Genomic DNA, 25,630 nt, shown 5'->3' with positions numbered 1-25,630 from the left:
CTTTGGGTATATTTGCAAGAGTGGTATAGCTGGGTCTTGAGGTAGATTGGTTCTCAATTTTCTGAGGAGTCTCCATAGTGATTTCCATAGTGGCTGTACATATTTGTACTTCCAAGCAATGAAAGAGTGTTCCCCTTGCTCCACATCAGCAGCAGCATGAGCTGTCACTTTTGCTTCTGAGCTTAGCCATTTTGACAGATGTAACATGAAATCTCAGAGTCACGAAATTTGCAGGCTAATGGATAGTACTAGGAAAAAAAACATCCTGGGTGAGGTAATCCAGACCCCAAAAGACAATAATATTGTATACTCACTTTTAAGTTGCTATTATCTATAAAGTAAAGGTAGTCATGATACAATCCACAAACCCAGAGTAACAAGGGGAGATGCATGGATCACCCTGGGAAGAGGATACAGAAGAGAATCCATGGGAAGATTAGGGGCATATAGGGAAGGGAACAGGATTGATTAGGTAGGTGGATTTGAGGGAGAATACTAGCAGACATGACTGGAATTGAGAGATATTTCAGAGGTGAGATAGAAACCTAGATCATTGGAATCCCCTAGGAAGGCATGAGGGTGATCCTAATGAAGACTCTGAGTAATGTATGTATGGAACCTGAAGTGGCCAACTTCTGTAAAGAGGCATTGTAGATGAATTTCCAAATGGACGTATTAAATAAAAAACATGGAGCCAGATATAGGGGTAAAAACCTGAGAGATCAGGAAAATAGGAAAAGCCACAGCTGACCTCACCTCACCAACTCTGTGGCTTCCAAAAAGAGCTACTTCCTATACACTCATGCCTATATGCCTTTCTGTTCTGCTCACTAGTTTGCTCTGAGCCCAGCTACATCACTTCCTCTTCCTTTCCTGTTCTATCACTTGCTGTCTGTCTGTACAGACCTCCAGACTTCTATGATTGGTGCTGGGAGTAAAGGCATGTGTCATCATGCCTGACTCTGTTCCCCAGTGTGGCCTTGAACTCACAGAGATCCAGACAGATCCCTGCCTGCCAAGTGATAGTATTAAAGGTGTGTGTTACCATTGCCTGACTTCTATATAGTGGCTGGCTTTTCCTCTGATCTCCAGGTAAGTTTTGTTGAGGGACACAGTATATTGGGGAACACAGATAAAATATCACCACATTTCCACTTTTTTGTCTAAAATAAAAAAAGTTATAACTAGTAAAAAAACTGCATAAAATAAGTACAATAACTATATAGAATATATATGAACAATAAATACATCCACAATGTCTAGTCCATTTTCATTTGGCAAATTAAGTGAAAATATTCCATTATCTATCCATTTTGGTGAGTCCAAAATGTGCCTAATTCACTTTCTATCCTATCTTGTATTAACAACAGAAAACTATCTTATGATGTCTTTCAAATTTATATACTTTATACCTTTTAGTGAGTTTCTTTTCTGAAATTGTTAACAAGGAAAACTGTAACTACAACTATCTAATCTTCAACTCCCTCAGACACCTGAGAAAGACAGAATATTATCTAGTAAAACAGGAAGTGCAAACAAGCAACTTCCAAAAAATGTAAGTTATGACACAAATAGCCAGCTTCCTGGACAGTCACCCAAGGTTTCTCTGCAATGCTGGGGCATCATCTTTGGTCTACAGTCTCAGCACATCTGACAGACTCATTTGTAAAGCAGGATGTACACAAGGCCTGCAGCTCGATCCCATATTCAGTGAGAGTATTCCATGTATCTGATAAACTTGAATTTTGCCAGTGTCATGTCATGATTTAGAACTTTAAATTCTGGAAATTGGTGGTATTTTTGAATTTGGCTTTCCATTCTTCTCAGCTTGTGGGTGACTTTATCTCCTTTATTAAATGCTAGTCTACCATTGAGAGGCCAGACTCTATCAGCCTAGTTACTCTTCCAAGAATAACTGTTCCAGCTACTGTCCCACTGCACACCAGGAGCCATCAGCCCACTGCCTGTTCAGCTGCCTTCAAAGGAAAGGGCACTGTACCTTTTCTGGATTGCAAAGCTGTTTAAGTGATGGTGCCATATTGTCCTGGCCTCAGAGACTGCAACCACACTTGTCTTGGCAAGGATCGGCAGTCACTTTTTATTTCTGTGTGTGTGTGTGTGTGTGTGTCTGTGTGTGTCTGTGTGTGTGTGTGTATCCTGCTTGTCCATTTTGGACAGCATACTGTCAGCAGTCAATACAAGGGCACTTTCTTGCCCAGTGTCTAACTTTTGCCACAATGAAAGTTAACTATATGTCGAGGTTCTTCAGTGCCCACATCTTCTCTGAAGTAGATTGATGCTGCCAGGAGCAGACATGTCTCATAGTAATAAAAAAAAAAGAAAAAATATCTATGTTCTTAAAACATCTTAAATGCCATATTCTGTAGATATCTGGAGGGTTTGGAGATGACCTGTCTATCGAAAATATATCTCTGCTTGACCTAGAAAACATACCTAATATGACTACAAGTTCAATTATAATATCTAACTACTAACTTTCATTTCTTTACATCCTAATAGTTGGTAATAATAACATTCAAGTATTAGCAAATTGCATTACACTGTTAAATGAACTGTATAAGTACAATACCTTGAACAAGATTAGAAATATACGTTCAGTATTTTCTAACAAAATCAATCTCAAATTGTATCAATATAGAGAATTTGTAAGCTACATTTTCATTTTATCATATCTGTATAAATCTATCTCAAATTTGTAGCAACATACATAATTTATATACGATATACAAAAGTCTAATCCAATGTAAAATATTTAAAACTAGTAGTGCCTTTTAAAAGTAGATTCAATAATCTACCTTTTTATCTATATCATATCTCTTTCCCTTTTTCTTTTCAGAGTAGATTCAATAATATACCCTTTATTCTGTCATTTCTATATTTTAAGAGTAGATTCAGTAATCTACCTCTTATCTATATACTCTTTTCATTTTCCTCTTTATAAACAAGAATATTAAACCTAATCTCTTTTGTTTACCCTTTTCCCTGACCATAAACAATAACAACTTGTAACCAATCATTCTAAACAATGCTAATTTGTAGGACAAACAGGATGAGGTTAGCTGCAAAGGTGGTGCTGAGAGGAAGTTAGCCCAAGTTGTTTATGCTGAGATTAGATACAAAGATCAGGAGATGCTTTCAGTGCATAAACAACTCGTAAACAAAGAAATGAGCACATGGTGACCTTTAAAACAATTGGTTGGCTCCTTCTATCCCTTCCTAGGGTTCTGAGGTTTTTGCTATAAAAGAGGGTTACTGCCTGATAATAAACAAGTTTTTGCCTGGCTTGCCTTCCCACTGCATCTGATTGTCTCTGAGTAAGAGGAAGGCTGGGAAACAGGCAAGCGGCTCACTTACCTTTTCTCAGTTCCAGGCCACCTCTTCAGAGGTGTCCTAAGTTCCCAGTGAGGCAAGACCCCACAGCTGGCTAATTAACGTGGGGCTCAAAAGTACGTTTGGCCAAGGCCAAGCAGTCTTCCAGGGTAGGTGAAACCCTCAGTATAGGTAATGCAACCTCCTCAAGTGATAAGCCAGCTCTGAAGCCCCTGTATTATATGCTTAAGTCTAGAGAGCTCACCTGGGACACTATAATTCTCTTTTCCTCTTGGATACCTAGTGCCAACCTTTTCTCCTGCAGCACTTGGGCCCCAAAGGAAAAGCTGGCAAGAGAAAGGGAGAAACATTTTGGCACACTGACACCCCTGGGCTTCTACACCACTGTCACAACCCTTAAGGCAGCTTTTCACCTGGATTCTCTGCCACCCCCTTCTCAGGAGTCAAAGAGGGGGAATGATTCTCCCTAAGGGTTAAAAAAGGAAAATAGGCCACCACTGGGGGCTGAAAATGATGGGGAAGGTTCTGAGAGTTAAAAAAAAATTGGGCCAAATTTGGTTAGGAGATGTGCAGAGAACTATATGGTAGAAGATAAAGTAAAAGTCACTGCACCCAAGCCCTGTGATCCAAAGGATTCTGGCCCTCTGCCTTGCAACCCCAGGGCTGAGGCTGCTCAAATATCATACATGGCATTAAGGAGAGATACCTATGATATGGACACCTACAACCAGCCCCTCACCAGGAGCCATGGGTCAGGGGAAAACTTGGCCCCAGGCCCTAATAGACCTCTAGAGTTTTAGCCCTGGAAGGCAAAATATCTCAAAGAACTCCACAAAGCAGTAGCAGAAAATGGACCAGGCTCTCCACGGGCTCATACCTTAATACAGGATATTGCCTATAATCCCTGTGTCCCCAAGGACTGGTTAGATCTGGCCAAGGCCGTCCTTTCCAGCACCCAATGCATCTTCTATAAGGAGGAATGCTGGACCAGGGCAGAAGCCAATTGTGTGCCCAACACTCCTATCCCTATCATCTATGGCATGCTAGCAGGTACAGCTGAAGGGTATTTTACAGGGGTCCAACAGGTGGTCCTGCAAGGGCCGTGCTGAGATCAGGTAAGATAAGCGGGGCTTGTAGCCTAGAGCAAATTAGATGAAGGGCCTACCAACTCTCCCATAGCAGGGGTAAGGAAAAAAAACAACAAACCCCTACTGGAGTTCATAGATAGAGTCCAATAGAGTATGTAGTTAATTTCCCCACTCATGGTTGCCCTCAGGAGATTACTGGAGGGACGGGAATGCCCCATACAACATATGAGGGGGCATTCTGGGCTCCCAGGATTTCTATCTGAGGGAAACCATCAAGCCAATGAGCTGGCATCAGGATCTAGGATATTGACCTTAAAAGATAGTTTAGGAAAGGTATGTTAGCGCTTCCTAAAGATATCACCCTTTACAAATGCAAGGAGTTAACCCCAGAGGCCTAAAGCCAAATATCCTCTGACAAAAAGATGTTATATTTTGTTTCAATAGAACAAATAGGGAATTAGCCCCCATATTCAGTTACTCTGCACCCCCCCATGGCCATCATGCTCCAGCCTTGGGGCTACAAGGACACCCACATTGGGCCTCAATCAGGGTCTTCTGCTCCCCAGCCACCCCTTCATGACCCTTGTGGGGCAGGAGCTCCTGGACTGACAGTTCCTATAGAAGTGATGACAGAATACAAGCTTGCAGTGGTGGGTGCTGGAGGCATGGGAAAGAGTGCCCTGACCATCCAGCTTATCCAGAACTATTTTGTGGATGAGTATGACCCCACCATAGAGCACTCCTATTGGAAACAGATGGTCACTGATGGGAAGACATGTCTTCTGGACATCTTAGACACAACAGGTCAAGAGGAGTATAGTGCCATGCAGGACCAGTACATGTGCACAGGGGAGGGTTTCCTCTATGGGTTTGCCATCAACAACACCAAGTCCTTTAGACATGCATCAGTACAGGGAGCAGATCAAGTGGGTAAAGGACTCAGACTATGGATGTGCCAATGGTGCTGGTGGTGAACAAGTGTGACCTGGCCCATTGTACTATTGAGTCTCAGGAGGCCCAGGACTTTTCCTGCAGCTATGGCATCCCCTATACTGAAACATCAGCCAACACCCAGCAGGGTGTGGAGGATGCCTTCTACACACTAGTACGTGAGATTTGGCAGCACAAACTGCAGAAGCTGAACCCTCTCGATGAGAGTATCCCTGCTACATGAGCTGCAAGTGTGTACTATCCTGATACCAGATGGCAGTACTCTTGCTGATGGTCATCCTGTTCTTTGTGTCTATGGCTGCATCCCAGAGGGACCCACATCAACCTCAGCAGGTGATCTGGGCAGTGATCAGTGCTGGCAATGGACCTGGCCAGAGGATCCTGGGACATTGGGGATTGGACCCCCCTTTCATAAAGGACTTCAGTTCTCCCAAGTCCCTTAAACCTGGCACCCATAGTGGGGACACAGTGGGCTTCATGAATGTCCTTCTTTCCCCAGAGGTCTCATCCCTCTACCCACCACTGCTCCTAATGTTCTTTGGCCTCCCCCTCTTCCCTGCAGCAGCCTCTGACACCAACCCCAGGAGAGATCTACTACCTACCTCCAGCATCCACTACCATTTCTCAGGGCCCCACTGCTGGCTCCTCAATGTCCTCAGAGCCTGGGAACAATGGTGACTATACCTAGATAGCCCTTGCTGTGGCTGCACCCCACTGCCAAGACCCACCCACTCTTCCACCATGATCCTCACACTCATGGCCAATGGTGGTGGCGAAAGCTACACCTGGCACCCCAGGGCTGGGGCTAAAGCTGTTTTTGCTGCTGCTGCTCCTGGGCAAAGCCTCCCTGGGCCTCTACTTCTCAGGGGATGCTTACTGGGAGAGGCTGTATGTGGACCAGCCATCTGGCACACCTCTACTCTATGTCCATGCTCTACAGGGTACCCCGAAGTAGTCCCCAGCTTCCACTTGGGCCAGTGTCTCTCTAGCACCTTCCTTACATGGCTGCATGAGAATGATTGGATCTACATGCATGAGGACACTGGCCTTCTCTACCCCAACCAGAGCCTGGACCACAGTTCCTAGGAACAGCTCCACATTCACAATGGTGGCTTCCCCTTGCTCACCATTTTCCTCCAGGTCTTCCTGGGGTATGCAACCCAGTGGCAGGACAAATGACACTGACCAGGCTGTGCCCTTATGTACTTCTCCTTCATCAATGACTCTTTCCCAGTGTGTAGCTTCCTCAAACCCCAGGATCTGTATACAACGGGAAGGAGAGAAAAATCCATAAATACCAACAGAATAGCATACAATTCCAATTTTTGAACCAAATTATCCCTGAGACAGAGCCTGCCAGCACCGGATTGGACTAAGAGTTGAGTCTTTATCTTCATACCCAAACACCCCAGCCCCTAGGCTTTGGGCCTAGGTGCACAACCCTATGCCCCAACATCACCACCCATTGCAGTCCCAGTTTCAGGCCAGTTGGCAGACAGACCTCCTGCAGACAGGTCAGACTACCATCATCCCCCAACGGGAAGAAATCAGTAAATCCCTTGAAAGCCAAAAGAAAGCAATTAAACAAGTGAGGGAAACAGTTCAAGATTTGAAAACTGAAATCCAGACAATAAAGAAGACACAAATTGAGGGAATGCTGAAAGTGGTAAATCTGAGTAAATGAACAGGAACTACAGATGTAAGCATAACCAACAGAATGCAAGAGATGGAAGAACAGATCTCTGGAGTTGAAGATATAGTAGAGGAAATAGATTCATCAGTCAAAGAAAACACTAAAGCCAACAAAGTCATAACCCAAAATGTCCAGGAAATGTGGGACACTATGAAAAGACCAAACCTAAGAATAATAGGGATAGAAGAAGGAGAAGAATACCAACTCAAAGGCACAGAAAATATGTTCAACAAATCCATAGAAGAAAACTTTCCCAACCTAAAGAAGGAAATGCCTATAATGAAACAAGAAGGCCACAGAACACCAAATAGACTGGATCCAAAAAAAAGTCCCCTCACCACATACTAATCAAACCACTAAATATACAAAATAAAGAAAAAATATTAAGAGCTGCAAAGGAAAAAGGACAAGTAACACATAAAGGCAGACCCATAAGAATAACACCTGACTTCTCAATGGAGACTCTTAAAGTCAGAAGGGCCTGGACAGACATTATGCAGACACTAAGAGACCATGGATTCCAACCCAAACTATTATATGCAGAAAAACTCTCAATCGACATAGATGGAATAAACAAAATATTCCATGATAAAACCAGATTTAAGCAATATCTCTCCACAAATTCAAACCGTACAGAAAGCACTTGAAGGAAAAAAATCAAACCTAAAGAAGTTAGACACACCCATGAAAACACAGGCAATAGATAGTCCCATACCAACAAATACCAAAGAAGGGAAACATACAAAACTACCACCAAAAAATAACAGGAAATAATGATAATTGGTCATTAGTATCCATTAATATCAATGGTCTCAATTCACCTATAAAAAGACACTGGCTAAACTGGGTGGTGGTAGAGCACACCATTATTCCCAGCACTTGGGAGGCAGAGGCAGGCAGATCTCTGTGAGTTCGAGGCCAGCCTGGACTACAGAGTAAGTTTCAGGAAAGGCAAAAAGCTACACAGAGAAACCCTGTCTTAAAAAACTAAAAAGAAAGACACTGCCTAAAAGAATGAATATGAAAACAAGATCCATCCATGTGCTGCATACAAGAAACACACCTCAACTTGAAAGACAGACACTACCTTAGAATAAAAGGCTGGGAAAAGACTTTCCAATCAAATGGATTTAAGAAGCAAGCTTGTGTAGCTATCCTAATATCTAATAAAATAGACTTCAAACTAAAATCAATCAAAAGAGATCAGGAAGGACATTACATATTTATCACAGGGAAAATCCAACAAGATGAAGTCTCAATTCTGAATATTATGCCCCAAATACAAATAGTTATGCTCAACTTGATAGAAAAGAAAGTAGGAAATAATCTGGAATGCATTGTCACAGGAGACCACTTCCTAAATATAACACCAGTAGCACATACACTGAGAGCAACAACTAATAAATGGCACCTCCTGAAACTGAGAAGCTTTTGTAGAGCAAAGGACACAGTAAATAAGACAAAATGACAGCCTTCAGAGTGGGAAAAGATCTTCACCAACCCCACATCTGACAGAGGGCTGATCTCCAAAATATATAAAGAACTCAAAAAGCTAGACTTCAAAATACTGAACAATCCAATTTAAAAATACTCTACAGAGCTTAACAGAGAATTCTCAACAGAAGAATCTCAAATGACTGAAAGACATTTAAGGAATTGCTCAACATCCTTAGTCATCAGGGAAATGCAAATCAAAACAACTCTGAGATACCATCTTACATTTGTCAGAATGGCTAAGATCAAAAACACTGAAGACAGCTTATATTGGAGAGGATGTGGAGCAAGAAGAACACTCCTCCACTGTTGGTGGGAATGCAAACTTGTACAGCCACTCTGGAAATCAGTATGGCGGTTCCTCAGAAAATTAAGAATAAGTCTTCCTCAAGACCCAGTTATACCACTCTTTGGCATATATCCAAGGAATGCTCAATCTTACTAAAAGGACACATGCTCAACTATGTTCTTAGCACCCTTATTTGTAATAGCCAGAACCTGGAAACAACCTAGATGCCCCTCAACTGAAGAATGGATAAAGAAAATGTGGCACACATATACCCAATAGAGTACTACTCAGCATTAAAACAAACAAACAAACAAACAAACAATGATATCATGAAATTTGTAGGCAAATCGATGGAACTAGAAAACATCATCTTGAGAGAGGTAACCCAGACTCAGAAGGACAAATATAGTATGTACCCTCTCATAAGTGGATACTAGATGTGAGGGAAGGGATGGCCAGACTGCAACCCACAGCTCCAGAGAAGCTTGCTAACAGGGAAAGACCCTAGGAGGGACACATGGATGACCCTGTGAAGGAGAAGTGGATGAGATATACATGATGGGACTGGGTGTGGTGGGTGGCAGACAGCAAGGAGTGGGGGATGAGAACATAGAGAAATGGAAGGGTCAAGCTGGAACAGGGACAGAGTGGCAGGACTGGGAGGGAGATACCATGATAGAAGAGGACGTAATGGAAATAGGAAGAGTTAGGGTTCTGGGCAGGCTCTCAGGAAGTCCCAAGAATGACCCCACCTTGGTCTGCAGGCAGTGGTCCAGAGGGTGCCTGGACTGGTCTACTCTGGTGACTGGTCTAGCGAATAACCTAACTGTCATCATAGAGCCTTTGTCCAGTGACTGATTGAGGCAGATGCAGAGATCCATGGCCAGGCACCAGGCTGAGCTCTGGGAATCCAATCAATGAGAGAGAGGAGGAATTCTGCAGGTTGGGGACGTCAAGATCATGATGGGAGGATGGACAGAGATGACTGGCCACACTAGTGGAAGCCCTTGAACTGTAAACTGGTGGTTGATGGGACTGGACTAGGCCCTCTGGATATGGAAGATGGTAGTTTGGCTCAAACTCTTTGGGGGAGCACCCAGGCAGGGGGATTGGGATCCATCCCTGGTGCATGGCCAGGCTTTTGGGAGACCAGTGCTGTTGGTGTGACACCTTGTGCAGCCTTGGTGCAGTGGGGAGGGGCTTGGACCTGCCTAGGCTGATTCCCCATGGAAGACCTTGATTTGGGGGATGTGGTAATTGGGGTGGCTTGGGAGAGAAGGCTAGGTGGTGGGAGGAGGAAGGAGGTGGGATTTGTGGATGGTATGTAGAGTGAGTTAAACATTTCTTAATAAAGAAAAATGAAAAAAACTGCAAAAAACAAAAAAAACAAATAAAAGAAATTATTTTTGAGTGTAGATTAGTAGGAATTATAATTGTGAATAGTAATGATATGTTAGAGTTATTATGTTAAAATATTGATAATGATGCACCAAGATTTAGTAAAGTTAAAGAAGAATTTAAGTTTGATGTGAATACATCAGAAGTTTATCCTACGTTTTGTTAGCAAGAAATTCAAATATTTCTATTAAGAATTTGCTTTAAGATGTATGATTAAAAGAATTATAACTATGTATAGCAATATTTATTTTAGAATTATGTTAGTCTGTTAATATTAATGATGAAGCTATGGTAGATTTTTAAGTTTGGTGCAGTTGCATCAAGAACTTTTTGGTTTATAAAAGTCTGCTGTAGTCACCTTAGACCCATTCCAAAAAAGAAATGCCATCTTTATCATCTTCTACTCTTATATTGGGAGGTTTAACAGCTGTGGAGATTGCTGTGAGCTCTTAATGGGGAGTTGTTTGTTTATATATTAAGAAGGGGGACCTGTGGGAGCCCATTTAGCTTTCCTACTGGCTTTACCCAGCAGGTCTGCAAAAGGACGATGATTGGACCACAGACTTGAGTACCAGGTGTCTGAAATGGTCTGCACTTGGCTGTCCTGGGTAGAGGTCTTTTGCTCCACTTCTTGGCATTCCTTTAAAAACCCTTTGGTAGATACAGTCAGGGCCCTACGGATTAGGATCCAGCCCCCCCCAGCCTATCCTATATTTTGTATCTGTTTCTATCCCCTCTATCTTACTAACTAATATTTCCTGCTGCTTCTACTCAAGAGTACTCTGGGATATGAGATGGCCCCCACACAAACCCTTTGATCTGCAATGGGAACAAACTTACTCTTAAGAGCAGGCTCCATGGCCATTTGTAGATGGTCAACACATAAAGAACTCAGTGGCATCTTTGGAGGTTCATTGTCTCATAATGTTGTGGCAGACAATTTTTCTTTCCTTCCTTTTTCTTTATCTTTTTCTTTCTTTCTTTTTACCCTACAGGTACATTAGGTATATATTATGGTATTCAGGTTTGTGTTTTTCTGGGCTTCTTAAATATGAGAACTAGTGTGACTCTGCATCTATATGGGTTGTTTTTAACTTTTTCATGTTTGTTTTTTTTCAAACCCCAGTTAGTTCATTTTTGTCGAACCTTATTGTACTTTCATTTATTTTATCTCAATTCCCCTGGTGTGTGTGTATTTTCTAATGTGAGAGAGAAAGAGAAAGAAAAAGTATGGATTTAGGTGAATAGAGAGGTCTGTCTGGCAAATCTCAGAGTAGTTTTGGTAGTAAACTGTAATCTGGATGTACTTTATAAAAATCTATTTTCATTATAAGAAAAAAATCTTACATACTGAACCACATTGATATGGATGTAGAAAATGATCATGACAAATATCGATCTGTGAATTTATGAAGAAGAGATGCACATTGCAATCACAATCAAAAAGCCAAATTTCAAGAAATAAACATGAGGGTTGACTTATATATTGACCTGGGGTAACTGACTCAAAATTTCCTAATAAGTATGAACTCTCCAAACAAGAAAAACCCTGTGCATGCATATTGATATTTTTATATGAGTTTGGTACTCATATTTAAATGTGTTATAAAAAGTTCCCTGCCTCCACTGGGCATTGATTGAGTGTGGCTGCTCCACTTTATGTGTTACTGCATGACCTAGGTAGATGTGATACAGTAATAACTTTGGCTGTTCCTGCTTTCATTCCTTCATCTACAATCTAAAAGGCATCTTTATTTGTAATCATCTTGAAATATTTTCATACCAGTGTCTTTGGACTGGTTTTAGAAAAATTACCCAAATGAGGAGAGATATTTTCTTTAGCCTTATTTTATGAGGTCTTGAATATAGCATGACACCTGGGAATGAGAATGACAATCCTCAATAATATTTTTCAACTTGTGATTCTGTTTAGAACAAGGACCACAGATGCAGAGCCCCAGGACAGAGTGTTCCACACTCCTCTAGAGGATTTTAGCAATCTAGGTAGGGACACATTGCGGAGGGAGGTTCATTTGGACTTTCCAGGCAGTATAAAATATGCTCACATATTCATACAAACTTACCAAATACTCAAAACTCCCAAAGTCCACAAAAGCTTAGGTCTTTGTAGACTTACTACTGATGTTTCTGCTGGTTTTTATCTGCCTTATCTTGCTATTTCCCCAGCTTATGTACTCTTATGACCCTATTTCATGTGCTTTGAAAAAGAAAGCAAGCATATTCCTAGAAGGGGATATCATGATTGCTGCACTGCTCCCTTTTTATACTTGGCAAAGACAAATCAAAGCCACAGGTCATTATCAGAATGTCAGATGGTGAGTACCTTCTTTAATTTACTCATTTTTGTACTAGATATCAAGGATCTGATCATGAATTTATCAATGCCTGTTGTGACTTTTCTTCTGATTTTTTCCCACATCTATGGAACAGTTCTCAATGCATTTCTCTCACTATTCATTAGGTTTATAAATTAAGAAAGAGCAGATTTTTTTAAACATTTCTTCCTTTCACCAATTGCTTTTCAAAGGTAAATGCTCTCAAATTACTCCAGCATGCCCATCCTTCACTAGTATAGAATGTAATTTCATAGGACCATGCGATATACATTAAATAATAATATAATTTTCTAAGATATGTTATGAGGTGTCACAGCAAGGTTCTTATTGTCAAGTGTCAGGTAGATGATGATGTCCATTTAAACATGTGTTATTCGTTCAATTTTATTTGAGAAGCCATTGCTACTTCTGTTCATATAAACAGTAGGTTTCACTTAATAGGGTCCATGTATACATTTTTATGAAATTTATACTATTTCTTCATGTTATGCAATGTTCACAGCATCTGAAATATCAAAAGGAGAAAGAGAACAGGCAGTTGTGAGATACTTTTCTTTCTAAAATTTATTTCTGTTTTACTTGGACATTAATTTCTGCAAGTAATAAAGACATTCAATGTACTTTTGCAACATAAAGTCTAATTTGTAAATGCTTAAGAGTAAATTCACTAGAATCACAGCATTCTGATTTTCCCTATGTGTGAATAAAGTATTATTGGAAGTAGCAACCACTGAAGTTCGTGATCAGATGCTAGACTCACAGTTCTAGCCCAGTATTTGTTAACATGGAACACAGGGTCATAAACTGGAGCATCTTTACAGTTTTAGAAGGCTTTCCTTTCTTTTCTATTAAAATGGTATGATATTTGTATGTTTAACTTTCTTCAGTTTAACACTTTCCTAAAGGTCCATGATATGTTTATTTCACCATTTTCTGGGGTTGAATTTTATATTGGTATTAATGTTTACTTGTAGCATTTTTTTCTGATAGCTACTACTGAAAATTATTGTAACTACTGACAAATTAGTAAGATCAATAGAGATGTCTGGGGTAATTCTTGTAATACTGATTAGTTAGGTTTCAGAAACCTGTGATTCATGACACTATAGTGAGGAATAATTTATTTCATCAAGGGCCTATGTGGATATTTAAACACTTATAAAGTTGTTTTTCAAGGAAAAAGAGAAAATATACTCTGTGTTGAATGGATGTGTAAGAATCTGTATTCCATGATGACTGTGGTATCAGTAATAGTACATTTTTTTTGTTTTGTTGTTGTTTTGTTTTTTTTTTTTTGAGACAGGGTTTCTCTGTGTAGTTTTGCGCCTTTTTGGATCTGGCTTTGGAGACCAGGCTGGCCTTGAACTCACAGCGATCCTCCTGGCTCTGCCTCCCGAGTGCTGGGATTAAAAGCGTGGGCCACCACTGCCCAGCTAATAGTACATTTTTTTTAAAGAACAGACAGAAGCTATTTTGTCTTAACTATAATTAGAACAATCTTCTAAAATCCGGTTTGTGTTACCACTTAGTACTTTGTGAAAGATAGCTGAGTGAAACAATTAGAAATAAAAAGCTACATGAAATATATTTTATCTAAGACAATTGAACAGAACAGGAAATTTCCAGTACATCCACTAAAATACAAAATTGTAGCTCTACTGTCTTTTTGGAGACCATTACCTATGATGGGACACCTTGCACAGCCTTGATGCAGGGGGAGGGACTTGGACCTGCCTCAACTAAATGTACCAGGCTTTGCTGACTCTCCACAGAAGGCCTTACCTTTTTGAAGGAGGAAATGGGGGGTGCATTAAGGGGGAAGGCTGTGGGGAGCAGGATGAGGGGAGAGAAGGGGATCTGTGGTTGGTATGTAAAATGAACAAATAATTTCTTAGTAAAGAAAAAGTGTTTTACTATCATACGTCTATACAGGATTGAAAATAATTATCATTAAAACATTAATGATAAATTAAAAAGCTGTAGCTCTAGCACAGTCCTTAGAGAGTTAAATATTCTCAAAAATAAACCCTTTGCATGATCTCTAGGTCCAATTGTTAGAGGGAAAGTTCATTTATCTTTGTAGGCAGAGAAAATATGTGGGTGTTTTCTTTTCTGCTTTCAATCTCACTACCTCAGAGACAAATGTCCCCCAAGTGGTTGCTTTCTTCATAATTTTTTAGTTGAATCTATCTAAGACAGAAAAGAATGCACTTCCAACTTCCTAATAATTTATTCAGTAAAATTATTATTGAGTGTTATATTCAGTAGAATAGTACATATTCAAATTATAATGTCAAACTTTAATGTTAGATGTGTCAGGAGAGTGCATGGAAACCCATGGACAGTAAAATTATCACATCTTGTTAATTGCTAACAACATTTACATTGTCTGCATATGGAAAGTCGTTGAAAAGAAGTTGTCTTATCCTCTTTTATTTATACTGCATTATTTTAAAAATAAATTTTCTTTTTAAACAATTTATATATCCTCTGGTTTGCCCAAAAGTGTATTCTTCAGAAAGGAAAATTGTTTACTCCTAAATACAATATCCAATTTGTATTTGTTAGACTTTGTAGCTTCTTAAGATTTGTGTGATCCCATCATATATTTTGACTTCTGCCTATGCTGTTGATATAATTTCCTGTGGAGAACCCAAGGAAGTGGAAAGAAGGACATCAAAGTTTAGATATATACTTTTCAATTATATTTATTTATTTATTTATTTATGTATCTATTTACTTCACTGTGGGAGATGCATTGTTGCAATTTACACTCTCACAAATAGTATGTAGCATTTTCTGATTCTCAATATTATTGCAATTTTTTTCTCATTTTTGTACTGATTTTAAAAATCAGCTCATGATAATATGTGGTTTTTATTTGCACATTCCTGACAGATAATGAGTTTGTGTAATTGTTGGCATTAATTTTGTAATCAATTAATTCATCTTTTATTGAAAATAGATTTTTTCCATAAAACATATTCTGATAATGTTTTTATTAGAAAATAAAATGTTTATATCTTCCAGCCCTACTTCTTTATGATAGGACTTCTATATAAAATTGTTGAATTTTGCCAAAGGCTTTTTCTTCATCTGTTGGGAAGATCACGTAATTTTTACCTTTATGTCCATTTATATGGTTTATTTTAATTATGGACTTATGTATGCTAAACTGGTGCTGCATTTCTGGAACATAGACAACTTACTCATGGAGAATAACTTTGACATGTTCCTGTACATGGTTTGTTAGTATTTTGTTAAGAATTTTTACATTTATATTCATCAGGGATGTTGGTCTGTGTTTATTTTTCTTTTTTGGGGTGTGTGTGTGTGGCTATTTTGAGACAGGGCTTCTCTGTGTTGCTTTGGCATCTTTCCTGGAATGCACTCTGTAGCCCAGGCTGGGCTTGAACTCACAGAGATCCGCCTGCCTCTACCTCCTGAGTGCTGGGATTAAAGGTGTGTGCCACCACCGCCTGTCCTGTGTTTATTTTTCTGTTGCTGTTGTTGTGTCTTTACCTGCTTTGGATATTACAGTTATATGGGTTTCACAGAATGACTTTGGGTATTATCATTCTATTTCTATTTTATAAAAAATAAATTGAGGAGTATTAGCTGTAAATCTTTTTTAACAGTGTGGAATAATTCCGCTATAAATCCATCTGTGCCTAAATATGGTGTTTGGTCATGTTGTTTTTCAGTTTTTGGTATTTTTTTCTTTTTGGTAAAAGGATTTTTATTACTGTTTCCATCTTTTCAAAGTTAAATTTTATGATTTTTTTTCTTTTTTGAAAACAGATTCTTGGGGTTGGAGACATGGCTCAGCAGTTAAGAGTACTGGCAGCTCTGCCAGAGGACACAGGTTCAATTCCCAACACCCACATGGTGGCTCACAGCTGTGTGTAACTCCTCCTGTACAAGAGGATCCAGTACATTCACACAGATATATATTCAGGCCAAACACCAACGCACATAAAAATGAAAATAAATAAATCATTCTTCTAAAAAAAGAGAAAATGGATTTTTTTCTCATAAAATATATCCTGATTATACTTTCCCCTTCCTCTACTCCTCCCAGTTTGTCCACATATCTTCTCCCCTCCAGATCTACTCCCTTTCTGTTTCTCACTAGAAAAGATCAAGATTCTAAGACATAACAAACAAATATAACAAAATTATATATAATAAGGTGAAGCAAAACTAGCATATGGATGGTGGACAGGACAACCCAACAGGAGGAAAAGAGTCTTAAGAGCAGGTACAAGCATTGGAGACCCACTGGTTCTCACAATTAGGATTCCCATACAAATACTTAGCCAAAGCAATAATATATATGCTGAGGTCCTGTGCAAGCAATCTAGGCTCTGTGCTTGCTGTTTCAGTCTCTGTGAACTCAGATGATCCTTGCTTTGTTGATTCAGAGGGCCTTTGTTCTCCTGGTGTCTTCCATCCACTCTGACTCTTAGAAACTTTCTGCTTCCTCTTCCACAGGATCCCTGAGATCTGATGGAGGGGGTTGATGGAGACCTCCAGTTTAGATTCCCTCTTCCCATAATGTCTAACTGTGGGTCTCTGCATCAGTTCCCATCTACTGCTGGAGGAAGCCTCTCTGATGATGATTGGATAAGGCACTGATCTACAAGTTTAGCAGGCTATAATTTGGAATTATCATATTGATTTTTTGAGCATTTTTTTTTTGTTTTCCTTAGGCATTTGGGCTATCTAGCTTTTGGTTCTTCGTTACACAAGCAATATCCTGTCTGTGTTCCTTCTCAGTGGGCCTTAAGTCAATCCACACATTGCTAAACTACTCTCACAAGATCAATGCTACCACTGCCTTAGCATATTTTGGAGAGAGGATAGATTGTAGGTAAAAGGTTTGAAGCTGGGTTGGTCCACGTATCTCTGTTGGTAGCCTTTAGAGTACCTCTCTATATCAGAGACTGGAACATAGGGGTAAGGACTGCATGTAAGTGCCAGCTTGGCTTCTGCCTGTTCAATGAGTTGTGTGGTGTTGTCCTTGGCAAAGGAGCCCCACTGTCAATTTGCGGTTATCATCCTTTTATTTTAGCATCAGTCTGGATTACTTTGGGAGATTTCCATGGGATGTGTTTGGCCTACAACTCAATTGGCAAACACCAACACAGTCCCACATCTGGAAGCCTCACCGGGCTACAAGAAATGGCCAGGTGAGACTCAGTATCCTCCATAATAGGAGTCCTCATTAGGATCACCTTCATAGATTACAAGAAGTTTCCACTGTACTAGGTTTACACCTACCCATCAAAGTCCCCTCAATTCCAGCCTTCTCTTCCCATGCTCTCTCCCTCCACCCCATCTTCTCCCAAACTAATTGCCCCATACTCATCCCCACTCACACCCAGTCTACCCATAAAATTTATTTCTATCTCCCAAGAATATCCATTCATCCCCCTAAATCTCTTCATTTCAACAAACTTCTCAGGTCTAATGATTACAGTTTGGTTATCATTTTTCTAAAATTTTTTAAATTCACTTTTCATACCAACCACAGATCCCCCTCATCCTTTTTTCAGCTTCCCTCCTACCTCCCCCCCCACTTCATCCTTTCTTTCAACAGGATAAGTTCTCCCATGGGGGGGGGGGGCAGCTAAGTCTAGTACATTCAGTTGAGGCAAGACCAAGCGCCTCCCCACTTTTTATCAGGAGTGAGCAAGGTGTCTGGCCATAGGTAATGGGATCTAGAAACCTAGCTCATGTACCAGGGATAGATCCTGATCACACTGCCACAGCCCCTCAAACAGACCCAGCTACACAACCATCTCCCATATGTAGAAGGTGTAGTCTTGTCCCAAACAAGTTCCATAGCTGTCAGTCAAAAGTTTGTGAGTTCCTTGGAGCTTGGTTCAGTTGTCTCTGTAGATTTTCCCATCATGATCTTGACCCTCCTTTTCATATAATCCCCCTTCTCTCTCTTCAACTGGACTCCCAGAGCTTGGCCTGGTTCACGGTTGTGGATCTCTACATCTGCTTCCATCAGTTACTGCATTAAGGCTCTATAATGACAGGGTATTCACTAGTCTGATTTACAGGGTAGGCAAGTTCAGGCACCCTCACCACTGTTACTAGTAGTCTAATCTGGCGTCTTCCTTGTGGATTCCTGGGAATTTCCCTAGCACCATTTCTCCCTTACCCCATAATGTCTCCCTCTATTAGTATATCTCTTTCAACTAGAAAATGCCATCCTGAGTGAGGTAACCCAGACTCAGAAAGACAAATATGGTATTACTCACTTGTAAGTGGATACTAGATATAAAGCAAAGGATAATCAGACTACAACCCACAGCTCCAAAGAAGCTAGGAAGCTAGGAGGACCCTAAGAGGGATGTACAGATCACCTTGGGAAGAGGAAACATAGGAGATCCCAATGAGTAAACTGGGGATGGGGAGGCAATAGAGGATAGGGGATGGGGGATATGATCATGAGGGAAGAGGATAGTCAAGTTGGGGGAGGGATGGAGTGTTTCTCATTTTCTTTAAAGCTAATATCCACTTAAAAGTGAATACATGTTGTATTTGTCTTTCTGTGTCTCAGTTATCTCATTTAGGATGATGTTTTCTAGTTCCATCCACTTGCCTGTAAATTTCCTGATGCAATTTTTCTTTTTCCTTTTCTTTTTTTAGTCTTCATTTTTATTTTTCAGACAGGGTTTCTCTGTGTAGCCATGGCTATCCTAGAAATTGTTCTTCAGATCAGGCTGGGCTCAAACTCAGAGATCTGCCTGCTTCTGCCTCCTAAGTGCTGGGACTAAAGGCATGTGCCACCACCACCCATCTTTGATGTCTTTTTCTGTAACACCTGAGTGATATTCTTATAATTTTGGTTGTGAGCATACCCTTTAACTGCTGAGTCATCTCTCCAGCTGCACCTTTTAAACTTTACTATTTTATGTTTATAGATACATGTCTGTGTAGTGGCCTTGGAGACAAGAAGAAGGTGGTGGAATCCACTAATGTTACAAATGGTTGTGACCCACCATATGGTGCTGGAAGTTTTGAATCCATGTATTCTGGAAGAGGAGCCAGTGCTCTTAACCACCAATACATCTCTCTAGCCCCCGAGTAACACTCATTGTGTAAATAATCATTTTTTTCCATTCTTTGGTTCAGGGACATCTATGTCGTTTCTAGTTTCTGGCTATCGTAAATAAAGCCACAACAAATATAAGTGAGTAAGTGTCCTCGTGGTAGGATGAAGTGTTATTTGTGTTTATGCTCAAGAGTGGTATAGCTGGGTCTTGAGGTAGATCAGTTCCCAAATGTCTGAGAAACCACCATATTAATTTCCATAGTGGCTGTATTAGTTTGCACTTCCAACATTAATGGAGGAGTATTCTTTTTGTTCCACATTCTTGCCAGCATGAGCTGTGACTTGTGTTTTTGAACCTAATCATTCTGACAGGTGTAGTAGGATGGAATTTCAAAGTAGTTTTGATTTGCATTTTTCTGATGACTAAGGATGTTGAACATTTATTTAAGTGTTTCTCATCAATTTGAGATTTCTCTTTTGAAAATTCTCTATTTAGATCATATCTTATTTTATGATTGGATTACTTGGGTTTTTTTGAACTTTACTTTTTTGTGTATTTATATATTTAGTATATTATTCCACTATCAGATGTGGAGTTGGTAAATATATTTTCCCAATCAGTCAGCTGCTGCTTTGTCTGATTGACTATGTCTTTTGACTTACAGAAACTTTTCAGTTTCATGAGGTCTCATTTACTAAATGTTAATCTTAGTTCCTGCACTATTAATGTTCTATTCAGAAGATCATATCCATTGCAATGCATTCAAGGATATTCCCTACTTTCAGTCAGATTCAGTGTACATGGTTTTATGTTAAGGTCCTTGATTACCTCGGGATTGAGTTTTGTACAGGGTAGTGAATGGTAATCTATTTGCATTCTTCCACATGGAGGCATAAAGGTTGATCAGAACCATTGGTTCCAGATGCTGTATTTTTTAAAGTATTTACTTTTGGATTCTCTAACAAAAGTCATATGTCTACATGTGTGGGTTTATATTTCAGGCTTCATTTCAATTCCATTGAACATTGTGTCAATTTTTATGACAATCTCATGCCATATGTAATGCTATCGTTCTGTAATACATCTTAAAATTAGGAAGAGTGGACAATCTAGTAGTTACATTAATGTTCCAGATTGGTTTAGTGAACCTGTTTTTTATATGAAGTTCTGAATTGTTATTTCAAGATTTGTGAAGAATTGTATTTGCATTTAATGGAGATTTTTATGAAGTTATTGATTATTTTTGGTTGGTGGTTATGTTTACTACGTTAATTCTACTGATTGAGAGCATGGGAGATTTTTTCACCTTCTGATATATAATTCATTTACTTTCTTCAAGACTTGAAGTTTTTATCATACATATCTTTCTCTTGCTTGGTTAGGTATTGCTATCTGGAGGGCCAGCTTCTCGGCATCACCACGGAATAGAAAAAAATCTTTTTATCATACAGCCAGCAATCTTACAGAGTGCTGATGTTGTTGTTGACATCAATAACAGGTGGGATATAATAGCACATCTATGATCATTGCAGACAAGGTCATCAAAGTGGCTAGAGGTTATCTTATTCTTTCTGCTATCTGGTCATGTATATGGTGTTGTTCTCCCAAAGGATACTTTATAATGTCCTTTATTATAGAAGGCATAAAAGAAATGAAGAAGGTCAATTAAACAGTGAGACCTTTGAATCCACGAGCCAAAAAAGTCATTTCTCTAGATAATTTGACAATATGTCAGGTATATATTGTAGTAGTGAACAGATGAATGTGAACACAGAAAAAATTCACCAAGAAGTGAGCTCTCTTTGTCATCAATGCATATATGATGTCAGGTGAGAAAACCTCATAGAAGGGGACTAGGAAGTTTGAAAGTGCTGAACAGGGATGTTGAAATGGTTCAAGAAGTGAATAGTTTTTCTTTCTTTATACTAGTTTTATTTTATGTGAAATTAATCATGCAATTCAATTTTATGAAGTTAGTAGGAAATAAATATTTGATGACTAATTTGAAACATTTTTTAGTGAGAAATCAGACATATTCCTGGTAATTGCTTAAATATATGATACTTTTCATTCTACATTTATGTGAAAAAAAGTTCTAAATTTTACCTTAAATTAAAATTTAGAATGTCTCTTTATATTTCCAGCTTTCATGCAATACTACCTTTAAATTTTGATGTTGTCATTAATATAACTGCTTGGTATTTTACAATGTACTTCAATATATTATTATCTTAGTATGTTTGAGAACATTTTTCCATGTTTTGGCATATATATTTATATTTGGTTATACCACATTTGTATTTTAAAATCTATTTTGACATATTATTATTATAATATATTTTGACAAATGTTTCCACGTTTTTACATATATATTTTTTTTGTAATATCATGTCTTTCATCTTTACTAATAATTCTGAGCACTTATCATGAATCACAAGCAGTGGGAAGGCTTATTGAAATAACTGAACTACTGGAATTAAGAGACATCTTTTCTGATCCCTTACATTGTGTTGGTAGAAATAATTATAACTTCCCCCTGGAGATAGAAATCTAATATTTATCCAGTTTCCCACCTCATATTCCCTAGGTATAAAATTTTACAATTTGAAGGTCCTTTCTTTTCCCCATCTCTCTTCTCTCTCCTCACCTGTTTCTCTTTCTATTGATTATATTACAATGTTAGCTCAATATAAGTTTTTTTCACACTTTAAGCATTGCCACTAAGAAAGTCTTCAGATATATAAATAAAAGAATTAACTACTAGAAAATGTGATCAACATAGATCTAGTTGAAATTACAGAGATGCATCATCCAGTTACAGGCATGTTAAATGCAATTGTATGGCATTAAACATAGTTCTAACTAACAGAATTTAGCATATCTGGGTTGTGGAACTCGAATAGAGTCAGAATGGAATAATAAAAAATCAAAATGTGCCCTACAAAGTAACATTCAATGCATGCTGTTTTCATTTTCCCAATTGTTCACATGACCTTGTGAATCTTTTTTTTGTTTGTTTGTTTTTTTGTTGTTGTTTTTTTGTTTTTTTTGTTTTTTTGTTTTTCGAGACAGGGTTTCTCTGTGTAGCTTTGTGCCTTTACTGGGACTCACTTGGTAGTCCAGGCTGGCCTCGAACTCACAGAGATCCGCCTGGCTCTGCCTCCCGAGTGCTGGGATTAAAGGCGTGCGCCACCACCGCCCGGCCTGACCTTGTGAATCTTAGTGTCATGATTTCTCATGTTGGTGGATACCTACACTCAATATCTTATGCAGTTTAATGTTCAAGCATTGCCATACTATTTTTAACCCACAGTCATTGTCTTAATTAACTTTCAAAAACATTATGACATATACTGCTTTTTCATGATTATGCTAAAATGTCCATAGCCTTACTCTCCAAGAAGGTACCAAATTATTTATTGATTCAAGCACGGTTTACATTTGTCAAACAGCCGCTTATAAAATAAAGTACATGGCTATGAAGCTGAGTCCAGAGGTAAAGCAACTTCACTCAGACCTAGGGATTTGTGTTCATTCCTCTGATCCATCTAGAGTTAAATTGAAGAAAAAAATTCTCAAAATATGTTGTTGGATATCTCCATTTGTGCTGTGGGACTCACATGTCTTGTCCACAAAGCCAGAAACAAAAATACACTAACATCAATGAAAAAGTAAACATAAAAACAGAATGAAAATATGATCTGAGTTTTTACTCAATATTCATTTTTGTAATATTTATTTCCTTTTAAGTGAAATATTATCATATCGTATAAAGCATATTAGGGCAAAAATATTGTCATGAAATAGTCAAATATGAACATAGATAGGCTCAAATAGCTGCAATGGTTGCCTACAATTATAAATTAGATAGTTACAGTACCTACTTAACCACATATCCAATATTAGGGGACATAAACAGGAAACGTTTAGATTTCACAGTTATGGCAACTGAGAAATCACACAAGACAATAGGGTTTGAGATGTGTTTATTTGCTCTTTCTATGATTTAGTATTTATAGGTATTTATGTGGTGACATGATAATAACTCTGAGCCCTCAGAGGACAAAAATCTCATCTCTAACATATGCACTTTGCTGAACTCACATAATCCTCATAACACATTATGTTCTTAAATTCTTAGTCCTCAGAGTTATGATTTATTATCTCAGTATAGATGTCGATATCCATAATCCTGCTGTTGCTTGACTTAGACAGCATTCTCTTCATAGTCCATTACCCTTCTTATGGAAGGCACCACCAAAACATGGCTTTCTTTCTTACAGGGTCCATATAGACTCTACCAGTGACAATTTTCCAGGTAGACTACATTTACTGTCCACCTCCATACCTCCTGAATTGTGTAGTACCTTTAGTCCTTTTACCATTTGCCTGGTATTTTCCTCTTATAACATCTAGTACCTTTGAGACTCACCACCAAACTGAGCCTCACTTTCAATAAAAGACTTGTATCCTGCTCATGTGGCATAGACCATTTTTATGTTAAACCTCCTAATCCATGAGCCTGGTACATCTTCCATCTTATGATATATTCTTCAATTTCTTTCTTCAACAGCTTGAAGTTCTTGGGATACAAGTTTTTCACTTGGTTGGTTTTAGTTCCTTCAAGATATTTTATATTATTTATGACTGTTTATTATAAAAGGTATTGTTTCCTTGTTTTCTTTGAAGCCCATTTATCATTTGTATATAGGGGGAGCTCCTGATTTTTTTAGTTAACATTGCATCTAGCCACTTCTCTGAAGGTGTTTATCAACTGTAGCAGTTCTCTGATAGAATTTTTGGGATCACTTGTATACAGTATCATATCATCTGCCAATAGAAATACTTTGACTTCTTCCTTTCTAATTTGTATCCCCCTTGATTTATTTTAGTTCTCTTGTTACTCTAACTAGAACTTTAAGTATTATATTGAATATATATGGAAAGAGTAGACAGCCTTGTCTTATTCCTTATCTTACTGGAGTTGTGTTGAGTTTTTTTCCATTTAATTAGGTGTTGACTATAGGCTTACAGTAAATTGCTTTTATTATGTTTGGGCATGAGCCTTGCATTGTTGACCACTCCAAGACTTTTGTCATAAAGTGTCTAGATTTTGATTTTGATTTTGTCTCTAGATTTTGTCAAAAGCCTTTTCTGCATCTAATGAGAGGACCGTGATTTTTTTTTCTTTCAGTTTGCTTATAGGGTAGATTACATTGACAGATTTTTGTATGTTGAACCATCCCTGCGTCTTCTGGATGAAGCCTACTTGATCATGGTGGATTATCTTTTTTATGTGTTCTTGGATTCAGTTTGCAATTATTTTATTGAGTTTTTTGCATCAGTTTATAATGAAAATGTTCTGGAATTCTCTTTATTTTTTGAGTCTTTCTGTGGTTTGGGTGTCAGGGTTACTCTGAGCTCATAAAATGAATTTGTGATGTTCTATTTCTATTTCATGGAATAATTTTGGAGACTGTTATTATTAGCTCTTCTTTGAAGGTCTGGTGAAGTTCTGTGGTAAAAGCATCTGGCCCAGGCTTTTTTAGGCTTGGGAGATTTTAATGACTGCTTCTATATCCTTAGTGGTTATAGTTATATTTAAATTGCTTATCTGATATTGGTTTAATTTTGGTAAGTGATATCTTTTGAAAAGTTTTCCATTTTGTTTTATTAGATTTTCCAATTTTTTGGAGTACAGGTTTTGAAGTATGACCCAATGAATCTTAGCATTTCCTTGGTGACTGCTATTACATCCTCCTCTACATTTCTGATTTTTTTAAATTTGAAAATCTATTCTCTGTCTTTTAGTTATTTTGAATAGGGATTTGCCTATCTTGTTGATTTTTTGGAAGAACCATTTCTTCATTTTTTTCTTTATATTGTCCTCTTTGATTCTGTTTTATTGATTTAATCCCTCGGTTTGATTATTTCTT

The 25,630-nt window shown here is 38.6% G+C and overlaps 1 protein-coding gene and 1 pseudogene across 1 annotated transcript in view; both read left to right on the top strand.

The window, feature by feature from the left end:
* The first annotated feature begins 5,032 nt into the window (after window positions 1-5,032).
* On the top strand, window positions 5,033-5,636 carry LOC131894543 (GTPase HRas-like; annotated as a pseudogene).
* A 6,770-nt stretch (window positions 5,637-12,406) lies between these two features.
* The window catches only part of LOC131894249 (vomeronasal type-2 receptor 116-like), a 41,497-nt gene continuing 28,273 nt past the window's right edge, over window positions 12,407-25,630 (top strand). Inside the window, exon 1 of the mRNA XM_059244475.1 lies at window positions 12,407-12,600. Coding sequence (XP_059100458.1) covers window positions 12,407-12,600 — 194 coding nt within the window. The remainder of the gene's footprint in view (window positions 12,601-25,630) is intronic.

This window comes from Peromyscus eremicus, chromosome 17, assembly GCF_949786415.1.
Source record: "Peromyscus eremicus chromosome 17, PerEre_H2_v1, whole genome shotgun sequence".
Lineage (NCBI taxonomy): Eukaryota > Metazoa > Chordata > Mammalia > Rodentia > Cricetidae > Peromyscus > Peromyscus eremicus.
This window is presented reverse-complemented; position numbering and strand designations above follow the sequence as displayed.